This window comes from Vombatus ursinus, unplaced genomic scaffold (assembly GCF_900497805.2).
Source record: "Vombatus ursinus unplaced genomic scaffold, bare-nosed wombat genome assembly UNPS02011916.1, whole genome shotgun sequence".
Classification (NCBI taxonomy): Eukaryota; Metazoa; Chordata; class Mammalia; order Diprotodontia; family Vombatidae; genus Vombatus; species Vombatus ursinus.
This window is the reverse complement of record NW_020951694.1, coordinates 4,112,958-4,129,207: the sequence shown is the minus strand read 5'-3', so window position 1 is coordinate 4,129,207 and position 16,250 is coordinate 4,112,958. Positions and strand designations below refer to the sequence as shown.

Genomic DNA, 16,250 nt, shown 5'->3' with positions numbered 1-16,250 from the left:
GCTTCATGTCGTTTTGAGAAAGAACTAACCTAACCCACGTGGTGAAAGAGAGTAGAGTGTGTGTGTGTGTGTGTGTGTGTGTGTGTGTGTGTGTGTATGTGATGTGGGGAGATGGGAAGGATAACAGTCTCTGATAGGCAAAGGTTTTCTAGCACAGTGGTGTTAAACTCAAATAGAAACTGGCACTACTAAAATCCTTGTGGACTAAATATGGAATTTGTTTTAAAATGTAATATCTGTTATATTATATTTTTATTTGTGTCATTAAATATTCCAAATACATTTTAATTTGGTTCAGTCTTCTTTGGAAGGTGTTGCTGGTGTGATTGACACTTCTGTTCTGGAGTTCCTTCTACCATATAAATGGCTTTAGGGTGATTACTGGATAACTCTAATAATAAATGTTAGCATTTATATAGTGCTTTAAGGTTTACAAAGCACTTTAAATACATTATCTCATTTGTCCCTCACAACAACCCTGTGAGGTAGGTGCTATTATTATCCCTATTTTATAAATGAAGAAACTGAGGCTGAGAGAGGGTAAATGACTTGACCAGGGTCACAACTAGTAAATGTCTCAGGTTGAAGTTGAACTAAGTTTTTCCTGACTCCAAGTCTAGCACCCGATTCATTGGACCACCTAACTGCCTACCCACCCTTAATCTCAGGGATGCAAAGAGCACAGCATAGGCAGTCCCAGAAGTCAAGTTATTGAGCATTTTTAAAAGCACCTAAGCACGCACTGGGAGTATAAAGAAAGACAAAAAACAATCCCTGCTCTCAAGGAGCTTACAGTCTAATGGGGGAGATAACATGTAAACAACTATGGACAAACAAGATATATGCAGGATAAAATGGAGGTAATCAACCAAGTGGTAGAATTAGCATGGGGGGGGGGAGAAAAAACTAAACAAAAAAAGATAACAAACAATAAACAAAATGTTTAACATCTCCCCAAAACTACCAGTCCCTCCTTTGGAAGGACTGAATCTTAGATCTCAATGATCTTGTCTATGTAAGTAAGACCACATCTTTCCAGTACACAGTGGGTCTGCTGATATAATGCAGTGGCAGTGAGCAGATGCAGCAGGGCTACAGCCCAGGTGATGGCATCTCTGGCAGTTTCTTCATCATGGATCAGGGTCACTTGTAGTAAGGTAGCTAAGAAGTCATTACTCTTTTTTAAAAAAATTTATTTTTAACATTCTTGTCTTTTTAAATTTTTTTAAAATAGTATTTTAAAGGGCAGCTAGGTGGCGCAGTGGATAGAGCACCAACCCTGGATTCAGGAGGACCTGAGTTCAAATGTGACCTCAGACACATAACACTCACTAGCTGTGTGACCCTGGGCAAGTCACTTAACCTCATTGCCTAGCCAAAAAAAAAAAAAATAGTATTTTATTTTTTCCCCAGTTACATGTCAAGAAAACTTTTAGCATTCATTTTTATAAGATTTTGAGTTCCAAATTTTTCTCCCTCCCTGCCCTCCCCTCTTCTGAAAATGGTAGGCAGGTTGATATAGTTTATACATGTGCTAGCACATAAAAATATTTCCATATTAGTCACAGTTGTGAAAGAAGAAACAGATCAAAAGGAAAAAAAAAACACGAGAAAGAATAAAGTGAAAAAATATGCTTTAATCTACATTCAGAGTCCATCAGTTCTTTATCCGGCTGTGGATAGCATTTTCCTTCATGAGTTCTTTGTACTTATCTTTAATCATTGTGTTGCTGAGAAGAACTAAGTCATTCATAGTTGATCATCACACAATGTTGCTGATACTGTGTACATGTTTTTCTGGTTCATTTCACTTTGCATCAGTTCATACAAGTCTGTCCAGTTTTTTTCTGAAATCTGCCTGTTCGTCATTTGTTATAGCACAATAGTATTTCATTACATTCATATACCACAGCTTGTTCAGTCATTCCCCAACTGATGGGCATCCCCTCAATTTCCAATATTTTACCATCACAAAAAGGGCTGCTATAAATATTTTTGTACATGTAGGTCCTTTTCCCTTTTTAAAAAAATCTCTTTGGGATACAGACCCAGTAGTGGTACTGCTGGATCAAAGAGTAGGCAGAGTTTTATAGCTCTTTGGGCATAGCTCCAAATTGCTCTACAGAATGGTTGGATCTCCACAACTCCACCAACAGTGCATTAGTGCCCCAATTTTCCCACATCTTCTCCAGCATTTATTGTTTTCCTTTTCTGTCATATTAGCCAATCTGATAGGTGTAAGGTAGTACCTCATAGTTGTTTTAATTTGCATTTCTATAATCAATAGTGATTTAGAATACTTCTTCATATGCCTATAGATAGCTTTGATTTCATCACCTGAAAACTTCCTGTTCATATCCTTTGACCGTTTATCAATTGGAGAATGACTTATCATTACTCTTTTTCATGAAGCCTGGTCTATAGAGTACCAGTGGTGATACAAAGATTTGTTCTGCACTATCCTCTTCTTTGACAGGGATTAGATAAGGATTCTGTCTACCATCATCCAGGAATTCAGGTTTACCACCATGTCAACTAGGGAAAATCCTTCTTCCAAGTAAATACAAATTTATCATAGTTATAGAGCAACAGTTTCCCCTCCACCATACAAGCAAGGCATCTTCCAATAATACCACCCCTTGGTTCCTCAGGCCCTTTCTGAAAAATTGTCTGAATCATGTCAGACAAAAGAAGGACCTAAGCTATGTCCCTAGGGTTTATGGAAGTCCCTGAGGTATCAGGAACCTTGAAGCAGGCTTTAATTTTGTGTTGGTGAAAGAATAAGGGAGGATTACAGATGATCACCTGGAACTGTGTCCAAAAGCAGTCCATTCTTGCTAGGCAAATTTTCTGGAGGAAGGTTCCAAGAAAATGCAGGACCAGAGAATTGTCCCATTCCTAGAGTGATATTGTTTGATGACAAATGAGCAAATCTCTTGCCTGAGATGGAGGAAACCAGCGATTTGTGAGCAAGTTGAAGGTCATGTTATTATGTAGGTGATCCATTTGGCAAAAGGAGCCCAACTGGGCATGAGTCTTGTCCATAGTTAAGGGGATCATATGGTCTCACACCCAACACTACATGGCATCCCTAATGTCCAGATTGACAATGGAATAAATCCTCAACCTCTGCTGTTCTTATAATGGTTTCAATTTAACAGGGTATATGATGTTTCTGATGGGCACTGATATGCCTCACAAACAACTGTGTGTGGTGGGAAGCATTGGCAGAATTCCTCCACTGACCCTGACCTCAAAAGAGAGAATCCTTATCTAGTTCTGTTCTCTCTACTCCCTAGACCATTTGCCCTGTCATCTCTGTATGGAAATGTGTTTGGTTAGTAGGGTAGGGTGTGATGACTGAAGCTGGCCTCAGGACATCCACCAAGAGTAAAAGGCCCAGAATCCATGCAGGTTGGCCTTTTTGCGGAGGGAAAGCAGTGACTTGCTGGAGCTCTCCCCCAAAGCCCTCCAAATACCTATAAAAAATGACTTTAAACAAACTCTAAAGCAGCAGAACCCACAAAAAGACAGAGTGAAACAAATTTCCAGCCAAAGACATCCTGGATGATTGATTGGAAAGGTATATTGCGCAGGGCTGGGAGAGGAGCGCAATGCAGTATGGGCACACAGGCCGCAGTGACCCTGGAGGAGTTCTCAGAGGGCTGAATTGTGGGCAGCTGTGGCAGTTTCCAGACTTCTCAACCCACGAATGCCAAAGACAACTTGGAAGGTCAGTGGGAAAAGTCTGTGACTGCGGTGAGAGAAGGAGCTGGGTCTCAGCTGCCCCCGGGGCCGCGGCTGTTCCCTGAGCTTCCCGCCCATAGACTGAGGGGGAATCAAGGGGCTGATCAGAGGGGGATTGCAGGAATCTCTTTGCCAGTGCTGAGGCAGCAATCTCTTGCTTTACTGGTGCTTGGATCTGGGTCACAGTTCTGAGGGGCGGTCTTGGGGCCGCATGCTGGTGTGGTGAAGCTTCTTGTAGTGGTAGAGAGAAAACACCTCGTCCCTTATCATAGCACCTTGGAAGAACTGAAAATTTTAAGGTCCCTACAAGTATCTCTGAAAACAGCTGTACAAACCCCCGAAACTTGGGACAGTACATTCTCCACATTGGAAGCAGACTTTTACCTTAACAAAGAGTTTAAAACTCAAGTAATTGGCCGGGATCATGAGTAAGCAGCGCAAAAAGAGTCAGACTATATTATCTTACTTTGGTGACAAAGAAGATCAAAATATATAACCAGAAAAAGACAATGAAGCTGAAGTTCCAAAGCCTCCAAGAAGAATATGAATCAGTCCCAGGATTTGGAAGAGCTCAAAAGGGATTTTGAGAAGCAAGTAAGAGAAGCGGAGGAAAAACTGAGAGTTTTGCAAGAAAATCATGAAAAACAAGTCAACGGCTTGCTAAAGGAGACCCTTAGGTGACTAGGAAGCCATATCAACAGAACCTCAAGCCACCAGAGCTTCATCAACAGCAATAGGGCTTGAACCTTACCCGCCTGGGCCAATCAAGCTTTAAGGACAGCTTCCTCACCTTTAAATACAGAACTAGATTACCTTGGTAGATATTTTCTCTTTTCACAAGACCTCACCATAAGCATATGACAGGGACTCTGTGCAGACAAATGATGAGACTCTGCTGTTTCATATTTAGAGTACCTGGAAGTGTGGTTATAGCTGCTTTTGATTGACCTTTCTCTTTCTCCCTATACTTTCTTCTGAATAGCCAAGTGAGCTCAGTTGATGACCCTGGTGAGGATAATCATTAAAAGGTCCTATGCATGTCAGGAAAAAGGGTATCCACTGAAATTTTCTGAACATGCTAGGTTATGAAGGAGGTTCCTGCCTCCTTGGGTGAGGTGATACAACTGAAAAGCAGGAGACCTGAGCAGCAACAATGGGAGCAATTTCACCCACTTAATGTGCCTACTGAACTGTGCATTACACGAATGAACATTGAATTTAATTTAAGAATATTTATTACGTGCGCATGCACGAGAAGTTGGCAAGTTCTGGAAACAGACGCACACCTGGCTGTCACAGACATTACAATCTAAAAAGGGGTCAGGGCAAGATATAAATATGAAACAAAAGAGTGAGGCAAATGCCAAGGAGTGGTTCATGCAAAGTGCTTATAAGATTTTTGAGGAATTACTTTCATTGAGCTAAATGGAGACCCCAGAAAATTTCAGAGAGGAGATGACACCTGAGTGAATTGGGCCTTGAGTGGAGTTTGAAAGGACCAATTTCACACACAGGGGACAGGAACAGAATGGGGCAGAAAGAAAACTGATGTTGCAGAGTAGTCCAGATTGACTAGAACACAGTATGAAGAGAAGGAAAATGAGAAAAGGCTGAAAATATGGGTTATGCTCAAATAATGAGGACCAGCAATGTCAGAGTGGTGGGGGTTGGGAATTATAGTTTAATCAGTAGGCAACAGACCACTGGTAATTTTTGAATTCAGGGTTAGCATTATCAGAGAGTGGTATATTAAGAAGATTACCTGGATTTAAAGACCAGTGGTGGAGACTGGAAACCCCTAAGGAGACCAGTTAAGAGTCTGTTATATTAGATCAGGCAAAATGTGACACGCACTTGAATTAGGGTTGCAATTGGTTGTTGTGAGTGTAGACCATAAATGAAAACAGGACAGTTTTTGTATCTCTAGCATAGAGCCTGACACATAGTAGGTACTTAATAAATGTTTATTAATTATTCATCTTTACATACCCAGGAACTCTGTCTTTTACTGTAACTAAACTATTAGCTTATTTCTTAGCATTATCTTGCATTTTCCAGATTCATCACATTCTTGATGGCCACATTCTGGGAATGGAACTTGCTTCCTCCTCATCTCTGCCTAGCTGATATTCTTCTTTTAGCTCAGGCACCATCTTCCATCATGAAACCTTATTTCAAGATAATTATCCATATACCAACCCCCCCCCCGCACCCGCCACCTTGATGAAAGAATTCTTAAAAAAAAATATTTCTTTCTTATCAAAATTTTCCTAGAGTGTTTCGGATCTCTCTATTGCCACTAACCACACTCTACCTTGTATCATGTTTGTGTGAATGATTCCTCCTATTACACCATAAGCAGCTTGAAGGCAGGGTTTGTGAAACATTTTATCTTTGCAGCCCCCAAACCTAGTGCCTGGCACATAACAATGTTTAACAAGTGGCTGTTGAACTGAATTGAGCAAACTACTTAACATTTATGCCAAATTATAATGTAGTATAACTATTATGCCTATCTGAATTTTTTTTTTTGTCGTTGCTCTGTGTGTGTCTGTTTTTCATGCGGCACAGCCATCTGAATTTCATGTTCACAACTACCCCTCCGCCCAAAAAAAAGGAGGGGAGAAGAAACCCACCACAGCACAGTTCAAGGTAGCGGTTTTGGCCTGGAGTGGCAGAGAGCTTCAGGACAAAACTGTAATTCCATTCTGGCTAGTAGGTTTGGCCTACTAATGCATATACGATGGTACAGCCTCAGAAGCCATCTAGTCAAACATTTTCATTTTACAGATGAGGAAACTGAAAACCAAGGAAGGTTAAACGATTTATCCAAGGCCACATAAATAGTAGTCATCAGAGGAAGTATTTGAACACAGATCTTCTTATTCAAGAATTATTGCTTTTTCCCCATACCACACTGCATGTAAAACGGGATGTTGATGAAGTAGTTACAAAGTAGGAGAATGGTTCTGAATAACTTAAACCTTCTTTCTTTTCACCTTCCTGAGGGACCAATGAAATATCACACTGTGATCAGTGACAGGACCAAAACAGAAGAGAAAAGGAATGAACTAGGTGCTGTAGAATTCTAGGATTGGATTTTCACTAGTGAATGGCGGAGGATTTCTAATTTTTCCCTTGATCTTGGGAGAGGATAGTTTAGCTCTTTTTAGCTCAATGACCCTGTGAAGTTTGTAGTGCAAATATTATTATCTCTATTTTACAGACAAGGAAACTGAAGTTCAAAGAACTGAAATGGATTATCCAAGGAAGGTCACAAGGATAGCAAGTAATGGATCTGGTACTTGAACCTGGATTTTTAGATTCCAAATCCAATGTTCTTTCCCTTACACCATGTTGCCTCTATGGAATCCCAAAGCTCCAATGCAAATTTTCAAGAGGCAGTTAGGTTGCTCAAGGATACCCAGGACTGGACAAACAAAAGGTCAGGAACTAGCTGGATGTTTTCATCTGTCCCAGAAGTCATCAATCTAAGACTTTCCTCTCTAAACCCTGGGTCTACTATGTAAAGTTAGGATGATATCTTGCTTATGGGTTTGGGGTTGAGGCAGAGGGGGAACGGCACATCAGAATTCTTTTGTTTTTCTTATCTTTCTTGATTCTTTACATACCTCATCCTCCAGAAGTGGATTCAATGTAATTTAACTAGTACTGATATCAAAAGCAACCATTTCAGGAGCATCTTTCCCAGACTTTGAACCCTAGGCTTGTGAGGACTTCAGATAGCACCTTTTCACTTGGTACCCTATCAAAACAGCAAGATGAGAAGGGATGGAAGACTGAAGTGAGGGACAGAGACTCTTTTTCATGGTACTGCCTTGTGCACTCGATAGTTGGCCACATGTACTGATCTCTTGCCCAATCAGATCCTGTGCTTACACCTGTGCCTTTGCACAGGCCAGTCTCCTTTGCCTAAAATAGATTACCTCATTCCCTCCCCTATAGACATCCTTCTCTCTTTCCAAGTATAGCTTTCTCCAAAAAACTTTCCCTAACCCCATCCCCAACACACACTATAAGTGACTATTGCTTCATTGAATTTCATTGTCTACACCAGGGTTGGGGAACCTGCAGCAAGTTCCCCACCCCTGGCACTGTCATATCTCTCCTATTTATTTATTTTGAGATAGTGATTTGTATGCATGGCATCCTTTGTTCCCACCCCACATCAAGCTATAAGTAACTTCAGTACAGAGTATGTAATTTTTAATTTTGTGTAAAGGTATACCTCTTTCAGATTAGGACAGCTCTGAGACAAACACTTTAAAAGCAGCGCAACAGAGAAAAGGCACCTAAAGATGACTGCAGTGTCCAGTTTTCCAGCATCTAACTTGCATATGACTGAAGTAAGTACTTTGAAAGTAATAACTGGAAAATTGTTTCCCACTTGGTAACCACCTGTTTGGTTTCATCCAGTTTGGTGACATTGGGACAAACGTATATTCCCTAGTTGTGGTATAGATGGCAGAAATGGGGATTTTGGTTTATCCTCATGTGATAGAAGTAAGTGATCTTAATTAAGAGACCTTATTTTGGACCAGTAACTCAGGAGAGACTTCTAGTTGAGGCTGGGAAGAGACCTTAGAACTTGCACTGCCATCTTAGATAGAATTTGAGCTTCTTGAGAACAGGGACTAACTCTCTTATGTTTCCATGACTTACTTTACTTGCATTATCTTACTATCTCCAGTGCTTAGCACATAGTATTTAATAGTATTTAATAAATGCTTTATTCACTCAATTCACATCTACTGCTTAGAAGGGCTAATTCAAGGAAGAAAGGTTTTTGTTTTTCCTTTTGCTTTTTCCTGCACTGTCCCTTACAGTCTGACAAATGGAAACTCCTCAGTCTAGTCAAAAGAGTAGACATGAAGAAGCTCTGAAGATCCCAGGCTCAAGGTCCCTGTTTCTGTGGAAAGAACATAATGCTACCTTGAAAGCTTAGAAAAGGATTAACTCAAATGGAGCTGCCATCAGTGGCCCCACCCATCAATGAATTGTAGGAATTGTTCCCAAAAGAAAACGTCCAAAGTCCAGAATTGTTAGTTGCTCTAGGCATACTCATTCCCTATACCAGTGCCTCTTTGCTATGGTTCTCTTAACTTTGTGCTCACCATGGTAGTATCCACGACGTGAACACTGTGTGTGTGCTCCTTGGTGGAATGTTATGTTATTATTCCTGCTTCACTTTGAGTCTAGTGTTTCTAATTAAGAGTTAATGGAGTTAAATTGGTTGCTTTGTTAAATGGGAAGCACAATGGTGGGGGCTTAGCAGCTATAGTGTACGGTAGGAGTACCCTAGTTTCCCAATAGGGTAACCTTTAGATTCCTGAGAGAATGAATTATAGCAGTGGGTTGCTCTTCCAGGAATGCCAGACCTGTCCAGAATGAATGCAAACTGCTTGAGTGAGAGCCCAGAGAGAATAAGAAGGTTGGAGGGGTGAAGAGATTGGGTATCATATTCATATCATATTTGTATTTCTAGCACCAGTACAGTTCTTGGCATAAACTTGACACTTTAATAAAGAATGGTTGAATTAAACAGCCATAAAAATTACTCAGAATTGGAGAGGAAATCCTGTACCTGGCTATTGCTCACATTATTCCTCCCTACTCTTGTCCTGCCTCCTCCTTTTTTCTACCTAGCTAAAACCTACTCTCCACTTTAAAGATTTATCTCTTCAAGTAAGGGATGGATTTTTAATTTTAAATTCCATCAGAATTTGCAGACTCTCTAGTCCAACTCATACCTAGGAAACGATCTCTTCTACATCATCTCTGACAAGTTATGTAGCTTCTGCATGAAGTCCACCAGAGATCTATAAGCCCTTACCATCCCAGGGAGTCTACTTCTGGATGGTCTTTTTTTTTTTTTTTTAAATGGACCTATGATCTCCTTGGTGTAGGGAACTCCTTATGTGGAAATTCCCTCAACTGAAGATTGACAACAGCTGTGCAACTTAAGAGTTTTAGAAGGGGCAGCTAGGTGGCACAGTGGATAGAGCTCCAGCCTTGGAGTCAGGAGGATCTGAGTTCAAATCTGCCCTCAGACACATGACACTTACTAGCTATGTAACTCTGGGCAAGTCACTTAACCCCAATTGCCCAATTGCCTCACCAAAAAAAAAAAGTTCTAGAGGTTACCTGGGGGCACTGAGGGGTTAAATGATTTACTTAGGGGTCCCCCAGTCAGGAAATATCAAAGGTAGGACTTGTATGTCATGTTTCTACTGTACGTACGATGAAATACAAAAAACATTATTAAGTACCTATTATATGTAGAGTTCTGGTAGGAAACATTTTCTTAGATCATGCTAAAATTGGCCTCTAAACAACTTCTACCTATTGCTGCTAGTTCTGCCTTCTGTGGTCAAACAAAACAAGACTATTCTCTCAGACCCTCTTTCACATGATAGTCCTTCAAATACTTCTTTTCTCCAGGTTTAACCATCCTGGTTTGGAGTCCCTTTTCTACCAAAAGCACCTATGAGGAAGGAACATAATGTACATTATGTAGACTCTTTGTACATAAGAGCGATACAGTACAATAGAACCTAAATACAAAGCTCTGGAACCATGGTACAGGACTTTGATACAGGTGAAGCTTTAGTATAACAAGATCTTTTTTTGGTGCTTTCTAATAAATCTCCATAGATCAGGCTAAGATGGAGCTGCCTTAGACTAAACTCCCCACTATAGTGAGTTGTTTATAGTTAGACTGAGGTGCCATTAATTCTTCACTATATTCTTAATTATTAACTATACATTTAACCATATTATTAATCTACTGTTGCACACAAAGTATGTCATGTATTATCTTGTCTCTCCAAGTATAATGTAAACTCTTTACATATCTCATGTCTTCTCCAACCTTTAAAATAATGCTAGGCACTTGTTAGAACCTCGATATGCATTTCTTCAGAGAATAAGAGTGCTGAAAAGGCAGTGGGGTGGAGCCTGAATAACCTTCTAGGACACAGTTCCCCACCTATTTGTTCTCCATTCCTTCTCAGCCTCTCAACCCAGGGTCTGGAATAAAAGAAGAGAGCACTAGCATTCAAAGGCTATACAACATCCAAGGCACATAACTTAGGAACAGCCAGGCCCCGAGACAAAAATCATAGATTTTAGAGCCAGATTATATGTTCCGGTGCCTAGCTTTAGGGAGGGGTAAGTTATTCTCCATTTAATAGGTGAGAGCATTAAGGCCCAGAGAGAGGCTAAATGACTTGCTTAAAGTCACTCACCTACATAGAAGGAAAGATGGACTTAACCCTTACCATCTTCATACCTCCTCTTCCCCCTCCCATATAAAGCATACTTTTATGAGCAGAAGACAATCTCTCCCTACAGGGCTAAAGGTTTCTGTCTTTGTCCTGCTGGGAAAAAACCAAAAACATCATCAGGAATGAATTGCATTCTCTGTAGGAAAAGCCATAATTGCCAGTGTGGCACTCTGGACTGGGAGGGCTCTAGTTTGGGAGGCGGGGGTCCATGCTTCCTTGTGATGTATCAAGTCCAGATGAAGATCTTGAGTTTGCTGTGTTAGGGCAGAGCTCCACTGAAGGTCATGATGGGTAAACACAGGAAGGAGCAGAGGTCAGGTGAGTTTTGAGGTGGTAGGAAAGAAAGTCTCTTGGGCTGTGAGCAAAGGCTGCTGTTCTCAGATTTGTAGCAGGGAGAGACTTCACACCTGTTGGGGAGGCCTTGGCTCAGGGAAGGATTTGACAGTAACCTCCTCTAGTCCCACCCCTCTTCCAACTCAGTTGTGAGAGATGGGTTAGTTTGGGAGAAAGGAGAGACGTGGGGCACATGCAACCAACTCCTCCCCCAACACACAGCTGTAGTTTTTTCTGGGGCAAAGTTATGGACCCCTTCTTCCATTACCTGACCACACTCTGGAGGATTTTTCGCTCATCCTGATCCAGACAAACAGCAAAGGAGCAGCTGTTGGAGCCAATGATTTGTACCTTGTCCACTTTAATCTGTGATGTGTTGATCTGTGGAGAAGCTTTGGATCAGTGACTCAATAACCAAGCCAGGGTCAGGGGAAAGGGAGGTGGAATTGCCAAAGCCCAATCAGGGATCCTTGACTTAACCTCTCTTTCTTCAAGATCCCCTCATCTTTCTATGGGCATCTGCCTAACTTTTTTCCATGGAAACCTAGACTCATCTACCTATTTGACATACAGTCCAAAGAATCAGGGCCAGAAAGAATGAGACTGACAACTTGACCCAAAGGTTTCTCTCTCTCTCTCTCTCTCTCTCTCTCTCTCTCTCTCTCTCTCTTTGCTCTTGGGTCCTGGTGTACCTTTAAAGCCTTTAGAAAGAAAGGCAGGAAAACAGAAAATTGGAGCTAACCAAAATTTTCAAAATTTCCTGAGCTTGAACTTCTTTTAGTCTTTGACCTGGAGATTTTCCAACAAAACAGACAGCTTACAAATCATTCCCCCACATGTGCCTTCATATTTCCTTTCCTACACATGATTACATATATGACTTTGACTTCATTTCCTTTCTCTCACTTCATTCCCTGATGTCCCCCAGACTTCTGCTGGCCACCTGTGTATGAGAGTTAGAGTGGAATGGAGGCCAAAGAGACAAAGGATGGTAATACCTGGTTATAGCTCTTCTTGGACTTAGAGTTCTGTCTCTTCACCACTTCAGTCAGGGTCAAGGTCAGAGATTCCATGTTAGAATCTAAACAAGAAAGAATTCTCAAGTCACGAGCTCATGCTCTGGAGCTACCCTTTGCTCCTGGTCAATGTACAATAGGCGGTGAAAGAGAAAGAGAGTTAGGGTTGGCTCCCAGAGAACTGAGGAGTTGACTCCTAGCAGCCACTGACCCTGCCAAGTACATGACTCTTACCCCCAACTCAATCCAGTTTCACTTACCTAGCTCCTCCAACTTCCTGCAGGCTTTGTTAAGGTTGACAGAAGTACATACTTTCTCCATATTGTTCCAGCGGCTCCGCCCACTAATGGCCCCCTATAAAACCAGATAAAAGTAGCCAAGCTCAGCTCCAAGAAGGCCCTTCAGCCCCACTCCAAATGCACACCCAATCGCCAGTTAACATTTACAAACAGAGATAATGATCCTGACCATTATGGTGTATGAATGTAAGTGGTTTAATCCAATAGTGATCCAGCAGTGATATTTTCCCAGCAAGTTTTTCTTGTTTGAGGCCTCTTCACTAAACACTTATGTATTTAGTTTGTAGTCACATATATTAATATTATTTTGTAAATTTCTTAAGTTATTTTTACCTCAGTGTCATAAAACTATAGAAGGTGATGATTTAAAGGAAGCTTAAAGACAATCTAGTCTAACTCCTGCATTTTAGACCCAGATATATGAAGGGATTTGGTCAAGGTCACATATGTAGAGATGGAACTAGAAATTTTCTAGACTCAGGAATTAAAATCCAGAAAAAGCAAAGGGCATGGCCCAGAATAAAATCTCTGCTCAAAGAAAAGTCAGAGAGAGAAGCAGTTCCCAATTCTTGCATTGGCTCAGAATTTAGAGGGTGGAGAAAATTTTAGGGTCACCCCTTACCTTGCTGTAGATAATCTGTAGTGTAAGTGGGATGGCTTCTCGGTCTCCATCAATGCCCAGCCGTTTACTGCCAGGACCTGTATAATACAGATCCAAACTTTTCAATCCAAACATGCCTTTCCCTTCTCTCCACAGCCACATCCACAGATGCCTCATGATTCTACTCACCCCTCCTTCCTCTCCTTCCTTATACCCCCCACTGCAGGCCTCAACAGACCCTTCCTCTTAAATCTAGACCCTTTTCTCCCCTTCTGCTACCAGGAAGTCACACCTTATGCCCCATGAAAACTCTCTTTGCTTTAAGGAATTGTTCTTGATTTGCTGAATCACAGTCTTTGGAAACCGGGCCAGATCCAGACAGGCATTCCCTCAGAGCCTCCATCACTCACTCGCCTGGTCTCAGAGTCTCACCAATCCCTGCCCATTAAGAGTAGCTAATGAGAATGACTACAAGTAAAAGAATCCAAAGACACAGAACCTGAAAGAAATCAGTTGCTGTCCTATTGAAATTGGACGGGAAATCAAGAAGAACTTAATACAAGTTGAAATGACCTCAACCCTGCAGTTTTTTTCTTTATGTTTATTTATTGTGCATGGGAAGGTGGATGCCCTCTCTCAACTGATAGTGTTTTATGTGCTAAAAGATTTTAATTGTTAAATTTCATTTCAAAACATCATTCATACCTTGAACATAAAACCAACCAAATCTCTTAGAATATACAAACTTCCCAAATAAAATAAAGGAATAATTTTGCTTGATAAAACATGCAACTTTACACTCTGGTAGTTTTTCATTTCTTTAAGAAAAAAGGAGAGATGTCTCTTTTAAAAGTTCATACCACCCAGTAAACCATGAGCAGGCCTTGGGGTGAATAAATCAGTTGAAGCAGTAGCAATTTCCAGACCCCTCAACCCACAACTTAGAAGGTCAGGAGGAAAGGTCTCTCATACTGAGGTGAGAGGGGAGCACAATCCAATGCAGGCTGTGCCAGCATAGTCCTGGCCCCAACAAACCAGGAGCAGACCTTGGGAGCCATTGAATCAGCAGTGGCAGCAGGTGCTTCTGAAGCTCTCAGCCCACAGGCACCAAGGGGATCAAACAACTGGTCAGAAGGAGATTACAGGGGTCTCTTTGCTAGGACTGAGGCAGACTCAGTTGCTTTGCCCATACCCAGATCCAGGTGGCAGTCCTGGGTGGTAGTCTCAGGGTGAGGAGGAGCACTAGCACAGCAGAGTTTGCAGCCATAGTGGAACAGGGACCCCCCTCACAGTTCCAGGGCAAAAAAAAGTGCTTGTGATCACTCACAGACCAGAACACAGGCCAGGAGAAAAGTAAACACACCTCTCCTAAGATCATACCACCTTAGAAGAACTGAAAACTTACAAGTCCCTAGAAGTATCTCTGAAAACAGCTGCACAAAACCCCTGAAGCTTGGGATAGTGCTTGGAAGGCCATGGAAGAGCTCATAAAGGATTTTGAAAATCAAATAAGAGAGATAGAGGAAAATTGGGAAGAGAAATGAGAGTGATGCAAGAAAATCATGAAAAAAAGAGTTAACAGAATGGTAAAGGAGACACAAAAAATACTGAAGAAAACAGCACCTCAAAAAATAGACTAGGCCAAATGGTAAAAGAGGTACAAAAAGCCAATGAGGAGAGGAATGCCTTAAAAAGTAGAATTGGCCAAATGGAAAAGGAGGTTCAAAAGCTCACTGAAGAAAATAATTCCTTAAAAATTAAAATGGAGCAAATGGAAGCTAATGACTTTATGAGAAATCAAGAAACAATAAACAAAGCCAAAAGAATGAAAAAAATAGAAGACAATATGAAATATCTCATTGTAAAAACAACTAACTTGGAGAATAGACCCAGGAGAGATAATTTAAAAATTATTGGACTACCTGGAAGCCATGATCAAAAAAAGAGTCTAGACATCATCTTTTTGTTTTGTTTTTGTTTTTGTTTTTGTTTTTCTAGGCAGTTGGGGTTAAGTGACTTGCCCAGGGTCACACAGCTAGTAAGTGTCAAGTGTTTGATCTGAGGCTGGATTTGAACTCAGGTCTTCCTGACTTCAGGGCTGGTGCTCTATCCACTGTGCCACCTAGCTGCCCCCTTAGACATCATCTTTCAAGAAATTATTAAGGAAAACTGCCCTGTTATTATAGGACCAGAGGGTAAAATAGAAATCAAAAGAATCTACCAATCACCTCCTAAAAAAAGGTGATGAGCCCCCAGGAATATTTTAGCCAAATTCCAAAGTTCCCAGGTCAAGGAGAAAATATTGCAAGCAGCCAGAAAGAATTAAGTATTGTGGAGCCACAGTCAGGATAACACAAGATTTAGTGGCTTTTAAATTAAAGGATCAGTGGGCTTGGAATATGATGTTCCAGAGGGCAAAGAAGCTAGGATTACAACCAAGAATCACCTACCCAGCAAAACTGAGTATAATCCTTCAGGGGAAAAAATGGACATTCAATGAAATAGAGGACTTTCAACCATTTTTGATGAAAAGACCAGCACTGATTAGAAATTTTGACTTTCTAATAGAAGACTCAAGAGAAGCATACAAAAGTAAACAGGTAAGGGAAATTATAAGGGACTTAATAAGGTTAAACTGTTTACATTCCTACACGGGAAGATGATACGTGTAATTCACAAGAACTTTCTCATTATTAGGGCAGTTAGGAGTACATATAGACAGAGGGCACAGGTGCGAATTGAATATGAAGAGATGATATCTTAAAAAAATATAATTAAGAGGTGTGACAGGAATGTACTGGGAGAAAGGGAAAAGGAGGGATAGGATGGGGTAAATTATCTCACATAAAACAGACAAGAAAAAGCTTTTATAGTGGAGGGGAAGAGAGGAGAGGTGAAGGGGAATGAGTGAACTTTTCATCAGAACTGGCTCAAAGAGGGAATAACA

The 16,250-nt window shown here is 41.0% G+C and overlaps 1 protein-coding gene across 5 annotated transcripts in view; it reads right to left on the bottom strand.

Moving 5' to 3' along the window:
* Window positions 1–9,867: 9,867 nt before the first annotated feature.
* PIK3R5 (phosphoinositide-3-kinase regulatory subunit 5) overlaps window positions 9,868–16,250 on the bottom strand; it is an 83,200-nt gene continuing 76,817 nt past the window's right edge. For all 5 annotated transcript variants that reach the window (XM_027857203.1, XM_027857206.1, XM_027857204.1 and 2 more), the window contains 5 exons: window positions 13,325–13,401; window positions 12,664–12,757; window positions 12,386–12,468; window positions 11,656–11,768; window positions 9,868–11,461 (listed from right to left, as the gene is read on the bottom strand). In XM_027857203.1, the coding sequence (XP_027713004.1) occupies window positions 11,314–11,461; window positions 11,656–11,768; window positions 12,386–12,468; window positions 12,664–12,757; window positions 13,325–13,401 (515 nt within the window). In that variant the 3' untranslated portion in view covers window positions 9,868–11,313. The remainder of the gene's footprint in view (window positions 11,462–11,655; window positions 11,769–12,385; window positions 12,469–12,663; window positions 12,758–13,324; window positions 13,402–16,250) is intronic.